Source organism: Salmo salar, chromosome 24, assembly GCF_965601325.2.
Source record: "Salmo salar chromosome 24, fSalSal1, whole genome shotgun sequence".
Lineage (NCBI taxonomy): Eukaryota > Metazoa > Chordata > Actinopteri > Salmoniformes > Salmonidae > Salmo > Salmo salar.
In genome coordinates, this window is record NC_138314.1 from 27,185,401 (window position 1) to 27,202,263 (window position 16,863).

Consider the following 16,863-nt stretch of genomic DNA (forward strand, 5'->3'; position numbering starts at 1 on the left):
AAAGTATTCCCATGCATATTAGAGAGATGGTTTGAAATGATTGTTTTAGTCAATATGTTTGGGCTTCTTGTGGTCAATCTGCAGTCTACAAATTATTTGTAATTATGTTCCAGCCCCCTGACCATCTGCTCAAGGAAAAAATTGTCCAGAGGCTGAATCTAGTTGGTGATCCCTGCTCTATTGATTCATTTTTTGTGGTAAATGAGAGAATGAGGCAAAAGGTGGACATTTTTATCCTATATAGGGTTGCAAAGCTACCGGTAATTTACCAAATTTACTGGAATCTTCTGTAATTTTGGTAATTAACAGACCATGGTAACTATGGTAACTTTGGTATTTTATACTTGAATAACTTAAGTTATTCATAGTATTTCTTTTTTTATATCTGTGTCTATATTGTTTCTAGCGGATAGACCATATGGTTCAAGAGAAAATAGCCTTATTGAAAAAAGCATCTAATCAACAATGGAATTATCTTCAATGAAGTCTGCAACTCTTCCAACTATTGACTGTGTTCACAACTGCCACCAGTTTTGTGCCAAAACATAGTAAAATAAATTAAAAAGTACATAAGAAAATGTTAAGGATATTTCATGCTGAAACCCTCATTTGGTACTCACTAAGTTGGTTTTTACTTAGGATAATGTTTCACAGCTTTGTCATTCTATTTATTATTTTCAAATCATATTTTAGTATTTTATATATTTTACATGTGATAAGGCCACACAGAGGGCCAGAGAAAATCAGACACCTGTGATAATTTGAGGTAATCAAAAAGGCCACTAGAGGTCATCTGATAAAATAAAAACTTGAAAGTTACCAAAAGTCTGGTAGTTTACAGGTAAACTTTGAAAGTTTCTACTAATATACCCTCCCTTTGTAATCCTACAACGTGAGTCCTATGTACTGTGTATCCTTACATTCATGTATAAAACAGCAACATACATGTTGCCTTCCCTGTGGCTCAGTTGGTAGAGCATGGTGTGACCAACGCCAGGGTTGTGGGTTCGATTCCCACGGGGGCCAGTACAAAAAAAAATGCATGAAATGAAATGTATGCATTCACTACTGTAAGTCGCTCTGGATAAGAGTGTCTGCTAAATGACTAAAATGTAAAATGAATGTTTGTCATAGACTTACTTTGGCACAATAAAATAAAAGCTATAGGTTGTCGACCTGCTGTATATTAAAAAAAATATATACAGTCGAAGTCGGAAGTTTACATACACTTAGGTTGGAGTCATTAACTTGTTTTTCAACCACTCCAAACTTCTTGTTAACAAACTATAGTTTTGGCAAGTCTGTTAGGATATCTACTTTGTGCATGACACAAGTCATTTTTCCAACAATTGTTTACAGACAGATTATTTCACTTATTGTTCACTGTATCACAATTGCGGTGGGTCAGAAGTTTACATACACTAAGTTGACTGTCCCTTTAAACAGCTTGGAAAATTCCAGAAAATGATGTCATGGCTTTAGAAGCTTCTGATAGGCTAATTGACATAATTTGAGTCAATTGGAGATGTACCTGTGGATGTATTTCAAGGCCTACCTTCAAACTCAGTGCCTCTTTGCTTGACATCATGGGAAAAATCGAAAGAAATCAGCCAAGACCTCCACAAGTCTGGTTCATCCTTGGGAGCAATTTCCAAACGCCTGAAGGTACCACGTTCACCTGTACAAACAATAGTACGCAAGTATAAACACCATGGGACCACGCAGCCGTCATACCTCTCAGGAAGGAGACGCATTATGTCTCCTAGAGATGAACATACTTTGGTGCGAAAAAGTGCAAATCAATCCCAGAACAACAGCAAAGGACCTTGTGAAGATGCTGGAGGAAACAGGTACAAAAGTATCTATATCCACATTAAACAAGTCCTATATCGACATAACCTGACAGGCCGCTGAACAAGGAAGAAGCCACTGTTCCAAAACCTCCATTAAAAAAAGCCAGACTAAGGTTTGCAACTGCACATGGGGACAAAGATCGTACTTTTTGGAGAAATGTCCTCTGGTCTGATGAAACAAGAATAGAACTGTTTGGCCATAATGACCATCGTTATGTTTGGAGGAAAAAGGGGGATGCTTGCAAGCCGAAGAACACCATCCCAACTATGAAGCACGGGTGGCAGCATCATGTTGTGGGGGTGCTTTGCTGCAGGAGGGACTGGTGCACTTCACAAAATAGATGGCATCATGAGGAAGGAAATGTATGTGGATATATTGAAGCAATATCTCAAGACATCAGTCAGGAAGTTAAAGCTTGGTCGCAAATTGGTCTTCCAAATGAACAGTGACCCCAAGCATACTTCCAAAGTTGTGGCAAAATGGCTTAAGGACAACAAAGTCAAGGTATTGGAGTGGCCATCACAAAGCCCTGACCTCAATCCTATAGAAAATTTGTGGGCAGAACTGAAAAAGCGTGTGGGAGCAATGAGGCCGACAATCCTGACTCAGTTACACCAGGTCTGTCAGGAGGAATGGGCCAAAATTCACCCAACTTATTGTGGGAAGCTTGTGGAAGGCTACCTGAAACATTTGACCCAAGTTAAACAATTTAAAGGCAATGCTACCAAATACTAATTGAGTGTATGTAAACTTCTGACCCACTGGGAATGTAATGAAATAAATAAAAGCTGAAATAAATCAATCATTCTCTCTACTAATTTTCTGACATTTCACATTTTTAAACTAAAGTGGTGATCCTAACTGACCTAAGACAGGGAATTTTTACTCAGATTAAATGTCAGGAATTGTTAAACTAAGTTTAAATGTATTTGGCTAAGGTGTATGTAAACTTTGACTTCAACTGTATTTTGTATTTTACCCTCTTTCTCCCCAATTTCATGATATCCAATTACAATCTTGTCTCAACGCTGCAACTCCCCAATGGGCTCGGGAGAGGCGTCGAGTCATTCGTCCTCCAAAACATGCCATGCCAAACCGTACTTAACACCCGCTCGCTTAACCTGGAAGCCAGCTGCACCAATGTGTCGGAGGAAACACCGTTCAACTGACGAACGAAGTCAGTCTGCAGACACCCGGGCCCGCCACAAGGAGTCGCTAGAGCACAATGAGCCAAGTAAAGCCCCCCTGCCAAACCCTCCCTTAACCCGGATTACGCTAGGCCAATTGTGAGCCACCATATGGGACTCCCGGTCACAGCCAATTGTGACACAGCCTGGGATTATACCCGGGTCTGTAGTGACACCTTAGACCACTGCGCCACTCGGGAGGCCCAACCTGCTGTATTTTCTGAATCACTGCCACTAGGCATTAGAAACAACCTGCTGTATATTCTGACAGCTGAATCACTGCCACTAGGCATTAGAAACATCACAAGGATTTCAAGGATGTTTACTCAGCTTTCTGACCAGACGCATTCCTTTCAACGGTTTAAAATTAAAAATACGACAGCTATTTTTACCGTGTTCCTAAGCTACACACACTGGTTCTCTCCAAGTCACTCTTTCCCACAAACAAAGGCTGCCTCTGGGGCAGTGTGTTGTTTTGCTCAAGATATGAGAACCAACCGAGGTACGGCAGCCCCACTGTCTCTCCCTACAAAGACCAGGGGTATGGTGGCCTGGCCGGCCAGGCTGCTGAACAAGACCAGGAGGATAATGACTCCACAAGATGGATCCGGTATATCATGAACACTAGCTATTTGGAGCAGCTCTAACTTTACAACTTCCTGTGTGACAAGTTAAATGTACATTTCAGAGCAGTATCTTTATGCACAACAGCGTCTGCTAAATCAGTTATTCAAACAGGTTTGACTTCTAAACTACATCTCCCTGAGTTTTTGCCAAAGATGCAGTATATATGGACTCAAATGTAAATTAATTCTGGCTTGGTAGCTAGAAATATCCTTTCAAATAGCTCTTTGTTGACTGTTGCTTGGTGCTTTCGTCCTCCATCAGCACCGGCCTGTACCCTACCTGCCCTAAGCTCTCTCCTGGCCTCTTACACTAAGTCTGAATTTGTCCTGCTGGGACGCGCTTAAACCACATGACCAAGTCCTAAAGCAATGGGACTCCCTAAATCTTCCTCAGATTATTACCAATCCCACAAGGTATGACTCCAAAACACCCGGAAAAGGCTACTCTCCTCGATGTTATCCTCACAAATAATCCTGATAGGTATCAGTCTGGTGTTTTCTGTAATGACCTTAGTGATCACTGTTTTACAGCCTGTGTTCGTAATGGGTGCTCAACCGGTCCTGATTTATCATAGACGCTTGATAAAAAAACTTGAATGAGCAAGCCTTCCTTTATGAAGTCGCCTCTGTAAAATGGTATAGAATCAGCTTGATCCCCTCTGTCGAAGACACTTGGACCTTCTTTTTTGATATTTTCAGTGGTATTGTTAACAAACACGCCCCCATAAAGAACATGAGAATTAAAAACAGGTTCAGCCCCTGGTTCGACCGTGATCTTGAGTTTCTTCACCTCAAGAATTCCATTTGGCGAAAGGCTCGGCACATGCATACTCAGGACGACTGGCTATCGTTCAGGCAAGTAAGTGCACTCAGGCTATCCACAAGGCCAAAGTTAGTTCCTTTAAGGAGCAGTTCTCTCTCTGTGGGTCTAACCCCAAGAAGTTCTGGAAAACAGTTAAAGACCTGGAGAATAAACCCTCCTCACAGCTGCCCATGTTCCTTAATGTTGATGATGTGGTTGTTACTGACAAGAAGCACATGGCTGAGCTCTTTAAATCACCACTTCATTAAGTCAGGATTCCTATTTGACTCAGCCATGCCTCCTTGCCCGTCCAACATTTCCTCATCTCCCACCCCTTCTAATGTGACTATCCCCGATGCGTCTCCCTCTTTTCCCCCTGCAGGCAGTCACTGAGTCCATGGTGCTAAAGGAGCTCCTTAAACTTGACCCCAAAAAATGGTTTAGACCCTTTCTTCTTTAAGGTTGCTGCCCCTATCATCGCTAAGCCCATGTCTCTCCTCTCTGGGGAGGTTCCCATTGCTTGGAAGCCAGCCACAGTTCATCCAATATTTAAAGGGGGAGATGAAGCTGATCCTAACTGTTATAGGCCAATTTCTATTTTGCCCTGTTTATCAAAAGTGATGGAAAAACTTGTCAATAATCAACTAACTGGCTTTCTTGATGTCTATAGTATTCTCTCTGTTATGCAATCTGGTTTCCGCTAAGATTACGGATGTGTCACTGCAACCTTAAAGGTCCTCAATGATGTCACCATTGCCCTTGGTTCTAAGCAATATTGTGCTGATTTTTTGATACGGTAGACCATTCCATTCTTGTGGGCCGGCTATGGAGTATTGGTGTCTCTGAGGGGTCGTTGGCCTGGTTCGCTAACTACCTCTCTCAAAGAGTGCAGTGTATAAAGTCAGAAAATCTGCTGTCTCAGCCACTGCCTGTCACCAAGTGAGTACCCCAAGGCTCGGTCCTAGGCTCCACACTCTTCTTAATTTACATCAACAACATAGCTCAGGCAGTAGGAAGCTCTCTCATCCATATATATGCAGATGATAGTCTTATACTCAGCTGGCCCCTTCCCGGATTTTGTGTTAAATGCTCTACAACAAAGATATTAGTGTCCAACAAGCTTTCTCTACCCTTAACTTTGTTCTGAACACCTCCAAAACAAAAGGTCATGTGGTTTGGTAAGAAGAATGCCCATCTTCCCAAAGGTGTGATTACTACCTCTGCGAGTTTAGAGCTTGAGGTAGTCACCTCATACAAGTACTTGGGAGTATGGCGAGACGGTGCACTGTCCTTCTCTCAGCACATATCAAAGCTGCAGGCTAAAGTTACATCTAGACTTGGTTTCTTCTATCGTAATCGCTCGTCTTTCACCCCAGCTGCGAAACTAACCCTAATAAAGTGTTCCCTTTATTTTTTTGAGCAGTATACCTGTCGCAAGACCCACTGGTTGATGCCTATTTATAAAACTCTTTAGGCCTCACTCCCCCGTCTGAGATATCTACTGCAGCCCTCATCCTCCACATACAACATCCGTTCTGACAGTCACATTCTGTTAAAGGTCACCAAAGCACACATCCCTGGGTCGCTCCTCTTTTCAGTTGGCTGCAGGTAGCGAATGGAACGAGCTGCAACCAACACTCAAACTGGACAGTTTTATCTCAATCTCTTCATTCAAATACTCAATCATGGACACTCCTATTGACATTTGTGGCTGCTATGTATGATGTATTGTTGTCTCTACCTTCTTGCCCTTTGTGCTGTTGTCTGTGCCAAATAAATGTTTGTACCATATTTTGTGCTGCTACCATGTTGTTGTCATGTTGTGTTGCTGCCTTGCTATGTTGTCTTAGGTCTCTATGTAGTGTTGTCTCTTGTGATGTGTGTTTTGTCCAATATTTATCATGTATTTATTTTTAATCCCAGACCCCCGTCCCCGCAGGAGGCCTTTTGCCAGGCCGTCATAGTAAATAAGAATTTGTTCTTAACTGACTTGCCTAGTTAAATAAAATAAAAATAGGTGTCTAGTGTTTCATTCTCAGTGCCATTAGTGCCCATGGGACGCGAAAGCTCTTACCTGTCACAGAGGTGGTTGACAGCTCCGTAGGAGTCACAGCCACAGGGTAAGCAGCCAGTGGTGCCATTGGTGAAGTGTCCTTCCTCACAGTCCTCACACAGCAGCCCAGTGTACCCTGACATGCAGACACACTGACCTGTCTTCTTGTCACAGTCATCCACGTCTAGAGCCCCCTCACTGCTGCAGTTACACAGAGACTCTGCAGGGACAGACAGCAAGAAAGAGGGGGAGACTGTTATAATACACCACCACTAGGATATTCTGTAAATACACACACACAATGAGAGGTGCCAGACATCTGCCAGACATCTGCATGACCGTGTAGACTCTGCTGAGTGGGCATGTATTATTTATTTGAGCTCAGGCATGATGAGCATGGAGTCTGAATGTTTCTCTCCCGTCTGTTTCTAAGAGAGAGACGGAGGGTAAGGAGGAGGATGCAGAGAATGAGGAGGTAGGATACAGACTGCTGCTGTTGGTGTATGAGATTACAACAGTCATGACATGCAGAGGAAATACCAGGCTGCCATTGGTGTTGTGTTGAGCACATGTGGGCTGTTCTTACAGGAGAGGAGACAGGTTGCTGTTAACTCACACAGCCTAATTTACAGGAATGATGTGTGAAGCAGGCAGGGCTGCTGCAATCTGACACTGTAAACCATTATACAATACTGTACATTGAAAGCTGAGAACAAAACAGAGGACTGTGCAATTATGTTAATTGTTGAATGTGTCATATTATACACATGACTAGAGAAAATGAACAGTTGGACATTGATAGTGTGTTGACTAGGTTGCTTGTCCTTGCAAGGTCCATGTATGAGATTGAAACTGAGAACGATGGGTTTGAAATAAAGTGTGTCCTATGATCCAACAGGATACTGTTTTACAAGCGGCACGGTTGGTGGTGCCACTGGCTCGAAGCACCAAAAGATGAAATTAGCTGAAGTCTTGAGCGGCCGCCGCGCATGGTTGACCAATGAGCAGAGTTCATCTTGACAACCAATCAAACAATGTTTTAATGACATAATTCGAGCTGACAAAAACCGGGACCGCTGGTCTCTACACACGGTAGGCGGATTTTCTCGCGGTTCAATCACAGTTTACCGCTGAACATCTGTAAACACCTTTCAACTTTCAGAACACTGTACTCTATTGTTGTGCCATCTTCTCAGACATCGGCTTGGCCATTCGAGAGGACTTAATGTCATTTTCTGAAACAGTCGCCTCCTCCTCAGATTAGCCCTCTCCATCTCTGGCCACTGTTCCTGCTTTATGTAACAGGAAAAGGGCACGGTTATGCAAGCATGGAGAGCACTGTCAGCTTTCCATTTGATCACTGAAGTCATCTTCCCTGCACAACTGTCAGCCAAGATCACCCCCCAGACTCAGGGAGCTGCACGGCCCAAGATCTCACAATCTCTCACACACACACACACACACACACACACACACACTTATAACCATGTTACACACAAATAAATAGCACTGAGCTACTGTAGGATCCATCACATCAAGTTACTCGTCACTTCCTATCTGGGCACAAAGCACAGAGGAAGAGAAGTTAACCTTGGAACCAAATGATGCAATAATAAGTACAGGTACAAACCACATAGTATAAGAATGGAGGATCAAAAACCCATGCATTGTGTGTGCAGAGGAAATGTGCACATGACTGATGTCTGTGTTAAATTTCAAAGCAGCAGAAAATTGGTTTGAGGGGAAATGTAAGCACAGTGAAAAAAGGAGATGAGGAAATGTCCATCTTCCTCATAGTAATTAGTTCCAGCAAAGTGAAGCAATGTGGCGGCATGGTTCAAGTGAACAACCTGCTGCTGTAAAATGACCTCTGTCTGAAGTTACACACCCTCCTATGACAGTGTTTATGCTACTAACAAAAAACACGGGAGGGTGGTACCACCTCTCCAACTGTAGGCTACTGTGCTTTAAACTCCAGAACATGCGGAAGCATAGAAGTGATATTTTATCACCATGATTTGCATTGAATGATTGGGAGGGGTAAAAAGAAAGACATTATATGTCAACACACTAACACAGTGACACACCAGAAATGTGTTCCATCAGGCAGATAATTTGTGTCAGTGAGGTGAGGCATTAACCCAGGATGATGATGTTGTTATCAGAGTGACCTTTACCCGAGAACAACGGAGCCTCGACAAGGTTGTAGTATCGCTGACTAGCTAACTACCCCCAAATCGGACTGGTGGCTGCGCATAATTTCATGGTCCCCTGATACTCACCTGGGAGGCCATTTTAAACAGTGACAGACAAATAGCTGTTTCACAAGTGTTGCCCACCCCAACCTCCACAGAGGCTCTGTCGGGACGTTTTATCATCTGCGATGCATACGAATAGCGGAGCAGCGGAGGTGAGAGACAAGCCGCTGAGCATATAGCAGTGCTGGCTCATTCATGTCTTGGTCTGGTCGTTTTGATTGGATGCGGAGTAGCACATTCCCCTATCCCTCTTCCGTGGTCTAAGGATGTTGAATAGACACAAAGGGATCAAACGGACATGTGTTATTGTCTGCTTGTATGAAAAATACAATCTCATGGTTTTATGCGGACATGGAGAAGTCTGGGAATGCATAACTAAAAACATGGCTTAAATGCCGTCCCAATCACTATAATATCTGACACACTTGTCACACAGCCTACCTCAGAATAAGGGCCCCATCTCTGTGAGCGCAAAACGTAGCCTATAGCCTATTCATATTGCGCAATTGGTAAATATTGAACCGGTATGTTGTAATTAATATGGATCATTCGGTTATTTGATCATTTTACAAGGAGACTGCCGTCCATGGTTTGAGGTCCGTGATCTATTGTTTCTACAAGCTGTCAGTTTCTTAGCCCGCCTGTGCTCTGCGTCAAAAGCCATAATACCGACATTGTTTTGACTGTGCGTTTGGCCACATATGAATTAAGTTTCTGCATCAAAAGGGCAATTTCTGCAAACCTAGGTGAATGTGTGAGGTGATTAATTAAAGTCCAGAGACTCAATCCGTTCATATATCAGTCTATTTATAATTACGTGTAACCAGGTGTGGCAGTCTAAGGATATTCTGTACAATACACAAGATAAAATGACAATTGCATGCTCCTTAGAACATTATATATTTTATTATCACACCCAAGAGCAAACACAGGCTACTCACCTTGACCATTCTCGGAGGAGGGAATCGATGCATCGATGTTATCTGAAGACCATGCATCATTAGTCGTCCGCTGAGAAACCATGGAGACCATGTTGGTTTTTTCTGGAGGAAAAACTGATGCTTGCCCATCAGTAGATATTTTGCTTGAATTTGATGTTCTGGAGCTCAAAAACGTATTTTTTTTTCTAGTGTTGAAAAGCATTTCTGTGCTTGGCCTTGGGGTTGTAGGGTCAGTTGTTGGTGGCTGAACGGTGGTTGCAGTTGGCGAGACAGGAGTCGTGGAGACCCGTATCGTTTTGCTGGCCACTCCGGTGAAACCAATAGTAGGGGACGGCGTGAGCCCAGTTAGTTGGCCGAGCACAAACCTGCCCTCAGGTAAACGATTAGGCAAGGTTGTGTAGAGCGGTTCCAAGCTCTCGGAGGCTGAGCGAGGCTTCCTGGAGATAGGCGAAGCATCGTAGGAGTTGACGCGAGGTGCAGCATCAGAACATCCAATATACAAAATAAATAGCAAAGCCGGGGATATGTACATCATTAAGGTCGTTAACCTCATATTAAATTTCAGCTCTCCATGTAAAGCCCTACCTAGTAAGGGTCTGTCTCAGACCTTTCCCTGAATGGACTAGCTCGCGTACTCCACCATTGACGTTCTCAGTGATTGTGAACCGAACTACCCGCAGTTTCTTGGCTTCACTTTCCGTTCAGCCGAGCACAGCGCAATGAAACGCTCTAAATTGTTACACTCTTCAGCCAATGAGGACATTGATGGGAGGTCACGTGGTATGTTAAGGTGCGTTTGTTTTCCTTTCGTAAAGGCATTTGATTGGTTCAATGCGTAGCCTCATCTGAGCGAGTACACGTTGAGTGCATTGAGAAGTCTGTTTTACTTTTCCTTATTAGTCCAAAGATCACATCATTGGATACATTTAAACAAATAATAATATTACATTGTAAGATTACATTACTTTATGTTCCTAGGCTGCGAGCCTACATCAATTCGATTCTGGGACATTCGGCCTAGGCCAGGCTACTCAATAAATAACATATGCCCCTCTTTAACGATTTCCACATATAAGCAACAACATGTTTAAAAAGTGAGTGTAGGCCAAAAAAGGTACATTTAAGCCCCATACTACCGACTAGGGTCCCCATAGGGGATCTTTTTTTAAATCATAACCCAAATGCTTTTTTTTTTATTCTTCTGATTTTTAATGACTTTGTCAACCAACTTGATCTAAATCATTATTTAATGTTTCTGTACTTTAAAAAAATATAATCCTCTGGGGTAATTTTGACCCCAGCCCAAAACTAGTTTGATAGATATTACCTTTATTTGAATTTAGGTTTCACTGGAGACAAAATAACAAGTTATCCATACCACCAGAGGGTGGAGGGGGACCTGTATCAGTTATTTTGACCAGATAGACAGATAATCTGTAGAGATATAGGTCTCCATGTACTTGCCTACGATTGTACTTTTCTATACAACATCGTATGGCTGTGTACAAAACCAAAAATAACCTTTTTGTGCCTTCTGGTTTCTCTGGAGACATACTATTAAGTTATACATATCCTCAGAGGGTGGAGGGGGACCTGTTGCAGTGATCTTGGCCTTATAGACAGATCACCTGCAGATATAGAGAACCTAATGTACTTGCCTATGGTTATAACTATGTATGAATGTGTACAAAATCTAAAATTACCGTAGATATATGCTTAGTTACAGTCAAAACAGCTCATAGAAGTCTGTCTGTGGTATGAATACTAGGTAGAACTGTAATACAGAAACCAGCTACCCTCTGAATGTGTACATAGTGCTGTATTGGTGTGTATTAGCAGTGCTGGCTCATACAATATTGTCCAACATTCTATATGTGCAACTTGTGATATTTTGGTTGCTATACCATGTCCCCCTGTGGCTCAGTTGGTAGAGCATGGTGTTTGCAATGCCAGGGTTGTGGGTTCGATTCCCACGGGGGGCCAGTACAGAGAAAAAAAAAAAATGTATGAAATGTATGCATTCAATACTGTAAGTCGCTCTGGATAAGAGCGTCTGCTAAATGACTAAAATGTAAAAAAATAAAATAAAAAAAAGTAAAATGTTTGAACTGACTTTGAGGATTTGTGCATGCTTTTAGAAGCATCCTGCCATAGGCCCTACCACATTGTTTCACTTCCAGTGACGCTAATGCTGCCTGTGGTGTAAGTAAATGATGAAAGCGCAGACATGTTTTTTTGTCATTGGCTCTCAGAATAAATGGATGAATCACTTTTTGTCAATAAAATTAAGTATATGTCACATTTTGGTGTACTTCGCCTTTAAATGGAAGTCATTTTTGCCACATAAATATGACAAAATTAATATTTACTTATAAATTTGAAGAACTAAATGATACTACAATCAAATGATGGCAAATCAGCGTTTTAGTACTAATCTGGATTGTACTTTGGAAAAACGCTGCACATTATATAAGGGAAACATTTATATGTTCATTTGACAGAATATGCAAATTGCTTTAATTTTTCTTAAATAATAGTCTGTTTTGAATATATACTTTTTCAGATAACATTATTTACATTTCTAATGATGTTTTGATAATAGTTAAGTTTATATAGTTGCTTTTCCCAATCATTTCTTATTGGGGTCAACATGACCCCAATTGGTAATACATTCATGTAAAATATGTTGGTAGTAGGCTATTATGAGGGTTAAATGAAACAAATATGATTGTGATATTAATTAGGCCTAGGCAGGATATGTGCGCTCAGTAGCCTAATCACCCATTGTTTCTATAGTGTGCGAGCGCCGCTGTGCGGCTACAGTCCTTAACACCTGTCGTCAACAGTATTTACATTGATCAGGAGTGACATGAGCTGCACAACATGATACCAGAGGCTAGTTATGAAGCCAAGAGCTACAGAACTGTTACATCCAATAATTACTCATTTGACTATGATTTGACAAGACTTAAAGAGCTCACAATATGCACTGTCCGGGTCCGGAGGATATAAAACCAAATTCTAAGGCCTATAGTATGTATGTGCGTATCCTACACAGCAGATGGCAGCACAACGCAAACTGTTCAGTAAATCTGCCTGACGGAACCGAACATGCACAGTAGTAGAAACATTAGCGAACAGCTGATACAATGGCGCCACTGGACCTGGATAAATACGCGGAGATTGCCAAGCAGTGTAAATATTTACCTGAAAACGACCTCAAGGTGAGAATCAATGGCTTCGCAATGACAATCATCTCTAGAAATAAGCCTGATGAGCAGCACGCATAGAAGCCTACTTATCAGACATAAGCAACAGCAAAATCAGTATCACTTCTAATCATATCGAAGCATCCTGACCTGAAATCACAGACTGTGATGCCATAGCCTAGAATTATAATTCAACGGATGCTATCATCATGCTTGACGAAATGATTGGTATGAGAGAGTGTCATTTACAGTAGCTTAGTTGTCACTGGTGAATTTCTCTACTATGCCATTCATTCATTAAACGATTGCATGACACATCACATTGAAGTCTCTGAAACTGTTACATTATGCTTCTTATTCTTACCAAGTGTGGGTTTTTCCTCAGAGGTTATGTGATTATGTATGTGACCTATTGCTGGAGGAATCCAATGTCCAGCCTGTGTCCACCCCTGTGACTGTGTGTGGAGATATACATGGACAGGTAGGCTACTTTATTGACCATCACAGCTTTACAGCAACATTGCTAGATATTTGTGTTTGAAGCTGATGGATTATACATTTCTTTCCAGTAGTTATGAAGTTAACTTGGTTGCTTCTTCTTCTTTCAGTTTTATGATCTGTGTGAACTCTTCAGAACTGGAGGACAGGTCCCAGACACAAACTATATTTTCATGGTTGGCTAAAACTCAACTATTCTCCCCTTGTCCACTCCCATTTATCTTCATTGATTTGACTGTTATTGTTTTTTCATGTTGTTTACAACGTCCATCAAGAATCACACCATCATGATTTGGTGTCTGTGTCTCTACAGGGTGACTTTGTTGACCGGGGATATTACAGCTTGGAGACATTCACATACCTGTTGGTGTTAAAAGCCAAATGGCCTGACCGCATCACGCTTTTAAGAGGAAACCACGAAAGCAGACAAATAACCCAAGTATATGGCTTTTATGGTGAGATTTTCATTACTTCACCATATCCAGCCCAACCAAATGTTGCAATAATAGGCTACATTAGTAGTTATCGTTCAATCCAAACCATTGACTCCAGGTGGACTGGTTGTAAATGGGATGTCCCCGGTCTATTATTCTTTTCAGATGAATGCCAAACCAAATATGGAAATGCCAATGCCTGGCGCTACTGTACCAAAGTGTTTGATATGTTAACAGTTGCAGCGGTGAGTACAACTCTATTGCTTTGTAGTTCTGATTTCCTGCAGTCAAATCCCCCATGTCACAAGTTTAGCATATCAAGCCAACATGGAAATGATTACACATGAGTCTTAAGATATTTTCTATCATCACAGTTATTCTAATGCTGTACTTTGGTTGTTTTCTTGTGCCAGCTGATGGATGAGCAGATTCTGTGTGTTCATGGGGGCCTCTCCCCAGACATAAAGACCCTGGACCAGATCAGAACCATTGAGCGTAACCAGGAGATCCCCCACAAGGGAGCATTCTGTGACCTTGTCTGGTCAGACCCGGAGGACGTCGACACCTGGGCCATCAGCCCTAGGGGAGCTGGGTGGCTGTTTGGTGCAAAGGTCACCAATGAGGTAAGATTAGTCTTGTTCACCACTGATTAGAGATGCACACTGCTGTACATACATTGTCAATTTCACACAGCAATATATATGAAATGGGTAAGTCATGTTTATTTTTCACATTCATCTCACTCTCTTTTTTTGTTTATATATCCTTCGATGTGCAGTTTGTTCACATCAACAACTTGACGTTGATCTGTCGGGCACATCAACTAGTCCATGAAGGTTACAAGTTCATGTTTGATGAGAAGCTGGTCACAGTCTGGTCAGCTCCTAACTACTGCTATCGCTGCGGCAACATTGCCTCCATCATGGTCTTCAAAGACGCCAATACAAGGGAGCCCAAGCTGTTCCGGGCGGTGCCCGACTCAGAGAGAGTAATTCCACCCAGAACAACGACACCATATTTCCTGTAAACACTGCACTAACTATCATCATCTTTGGCCGCACTGTTATCAAGCACCACATTTGTAATGCATCACATACAGTGGAGCAACAACAACTCCCGTTGAAGTGACACCACTGATTATGTCATTCATATTTTACCAGTGGAGGCTGCTGAGGGGAGGACGGCTCATAAGAATGGCTGGAAGGGAGCCAATGGAATGGTATCAACCACATGGAAACCACATGTGGTTGATACCATTCCATTGGCTCCATTCCAGCCATTCTTATGAGCCGTTCTCCCATCAGCAGCCTCCACTGTATTTTACTGTAGGCTATTGTATGTAACTTATATACAGTACTGTGTGTTTTTGTGTCTGCTGTAGCTCTGTGTGCCAACACGTGTGTTCACACAGAAGTACTCTATTAAGTAATGCCACTACTCTGTTTCAAACGTTTTAGGCGATAGCAGTGTCAATATTTCATGTTTTTATCAAACACATGTTAGATTTAATGAATCATGGTAGATTACAATAAGAACACGTGAAGTGAAACAGGAACACTTATTTTAGCCACTTTACAGAGAGAGGTCACCATTTCAGTTTGACTTCGGTCTATTTGCAGCCTATTAGGAATAAACTGTAGAAGATGTTATTTGTCAGATGTTTGATTTTATTTTTGTAATGTATATTTATTGAATTTCATGTATCGTGTAGATATATATATATATATACACAGTATAAAGCACTCAAATTAGAAATATGTTTAAATGAGAATTTACTCATGCACTTGACTTAGTTATCTTATGTAGTCTTATAATAAAGCTATAAGCCTGATAATTGAGGTGAGAAATTATTATAATGAACATCACTGATCTAAAACATATAGATAGGTTCTTTGATGGAAAATTGTATGTTGGTGCTTTTCTATTTACCAATTTTTATGTTCTGTGTTTGTGCTTTTCTATAAACCAATTTCTGTGTTCATGCAAGTGACTGATTGAACGAATCCTTACAATTAGTGTCTGCAATTTGGCAGTACGCCCAGACCCCTGTTTAGAGAAAGGGATATCTCAGTTTCAAGGTCTCAGCTTAGAGAGAAGAAGCCTCGTGAGGTATTAGTCTGTCACATGCATGAACCAGTATTGGTCAGTCACATGAATGAAGTAAACGTTAATGATTAATTAGTTATGAATAAGCCAAATCATGCAACTATGACTTGTCAGTATATAAAGGAACTAATAGGACTGCCCCGTTAGAGCTCCTGACAGACGTTCACTATGGTGCATCAAGTTTGCTGGAACCTCTCCAGTGAGCTGATAAAAAAACAATGATTCATTTAAGATTGACTTTGAGTGTCCCTGTGTAAGAATTCCCACAACAGTTCATATGTCTGTAGATAACCTGATTCAGCAGTAAGCCTAGCTGTGGTTATTTGTGTGAACTGTCTGTGATACAGAATGATGTTATTGCAGGTGTAGCGAAATGCTTGTGTTCCAAGCTCCAACAGAGCAGTAGTATCAAACAGTGCAGTAGTATCTAAAAAAATTCACAACAACACACACAAATGGAATTAAGAAATATATAAATATTAGGTCCAGAAATGTCGGAGTGGCATAGACTAAAATACAGTAGAATAGAATACAGTATATACATATGAGATGAGTAAGCAGCATGTAAACATTATTTAAACATTATTAAAGCGACTAGTGTTCCGTTATTAAAGTGGCCAGTGATTCCAAGTCTATGGATATAGGGCAGCAGCCTCTAAGGTGCATGATTGCGTAACCGGGTGGTAGCCGGCTAGTGACAGTGACTAAGTTCAGTGCAGGATACTGGGTGGAGGCCGGATAGTGATGGCTATTTAACAGTCCGATGGCCTTTAGATAGAAGCTGTTTTTCAGTCTCTCGGTCCCAGCTTTGATGCACCTGTACTGACCTCGCCTTCTGGATGATAGCGGTGTGAACAGGCCATGGCTCGGGGGGTTGTTGTACTTGATGATCTTT

At 41.7% G+C, this 16,863-nt stretch overlaps 2 protein-coding genes across 3 annotated transcripts in view; one reads left to right on the forward strand and one right to left on the reverse strand.

Moving 5' to 3' along the window:
* The window catches only part of LOC106585447 (multiple epidermal growth factor-like domains protein 9), a 48,482-nt gene extending 38,042 nt beyond the window's left edge, over window positions 1-10,440 (reverse strand). Inside the window, exons 1-2 of one of the 2 annotated variants that reach the window (XM_014171657.3) lie at window positions 9,722-10,440; window positions 6,544-6,742 (exon numbers count right to left, since the gene is read on the reverse strand). In XM_014171657.3, the coding sequence (XP_014027132.2) occupies window positions 6,544-6,742; window positions 9,722-10,274 (752 nt within the window). In that variant the 5' untranslated portion in view covers window positions 10,275-10,440. The remainder of the gene's footprint in view (window positions 1-6,543; window positions 6,743-9,721) is intronic. The other variant, XM_014171656.3, reaches the window with a different exon arrangement.
* Window positions 10,441-12,589: 2,149 nt separating this feature from the next.
* LOC106585446 (serine/threonine-protein phosphatase 6 catalytic subunit) lies at window positions 12,590-16,199 on the forward strand. The gene is made up of 7 exons (XM_014171655.3): window positions 12,590-12,945; window positions 13,316-13,411; window positions 13,539-13,604; window positions 13,742-13,883; window positions 14,028-14,107; window positions 14,276-14,485; window positions 14,641-16,199. The coding sequence occupies exons 1-7, from the start codon at window positions 12,871-12,873 to the stop codon at window positions 14,887-14,889; spliced, it is 918 nt and encodes a 305-aa protein (XP_014027130.1). The 5' UTR covers window positions 12,590-12,870; the 3' UTR covers window positions 14,890-16,199.
* Window positions 16,200-16,863: the final 664 nt, after the last annotated feature.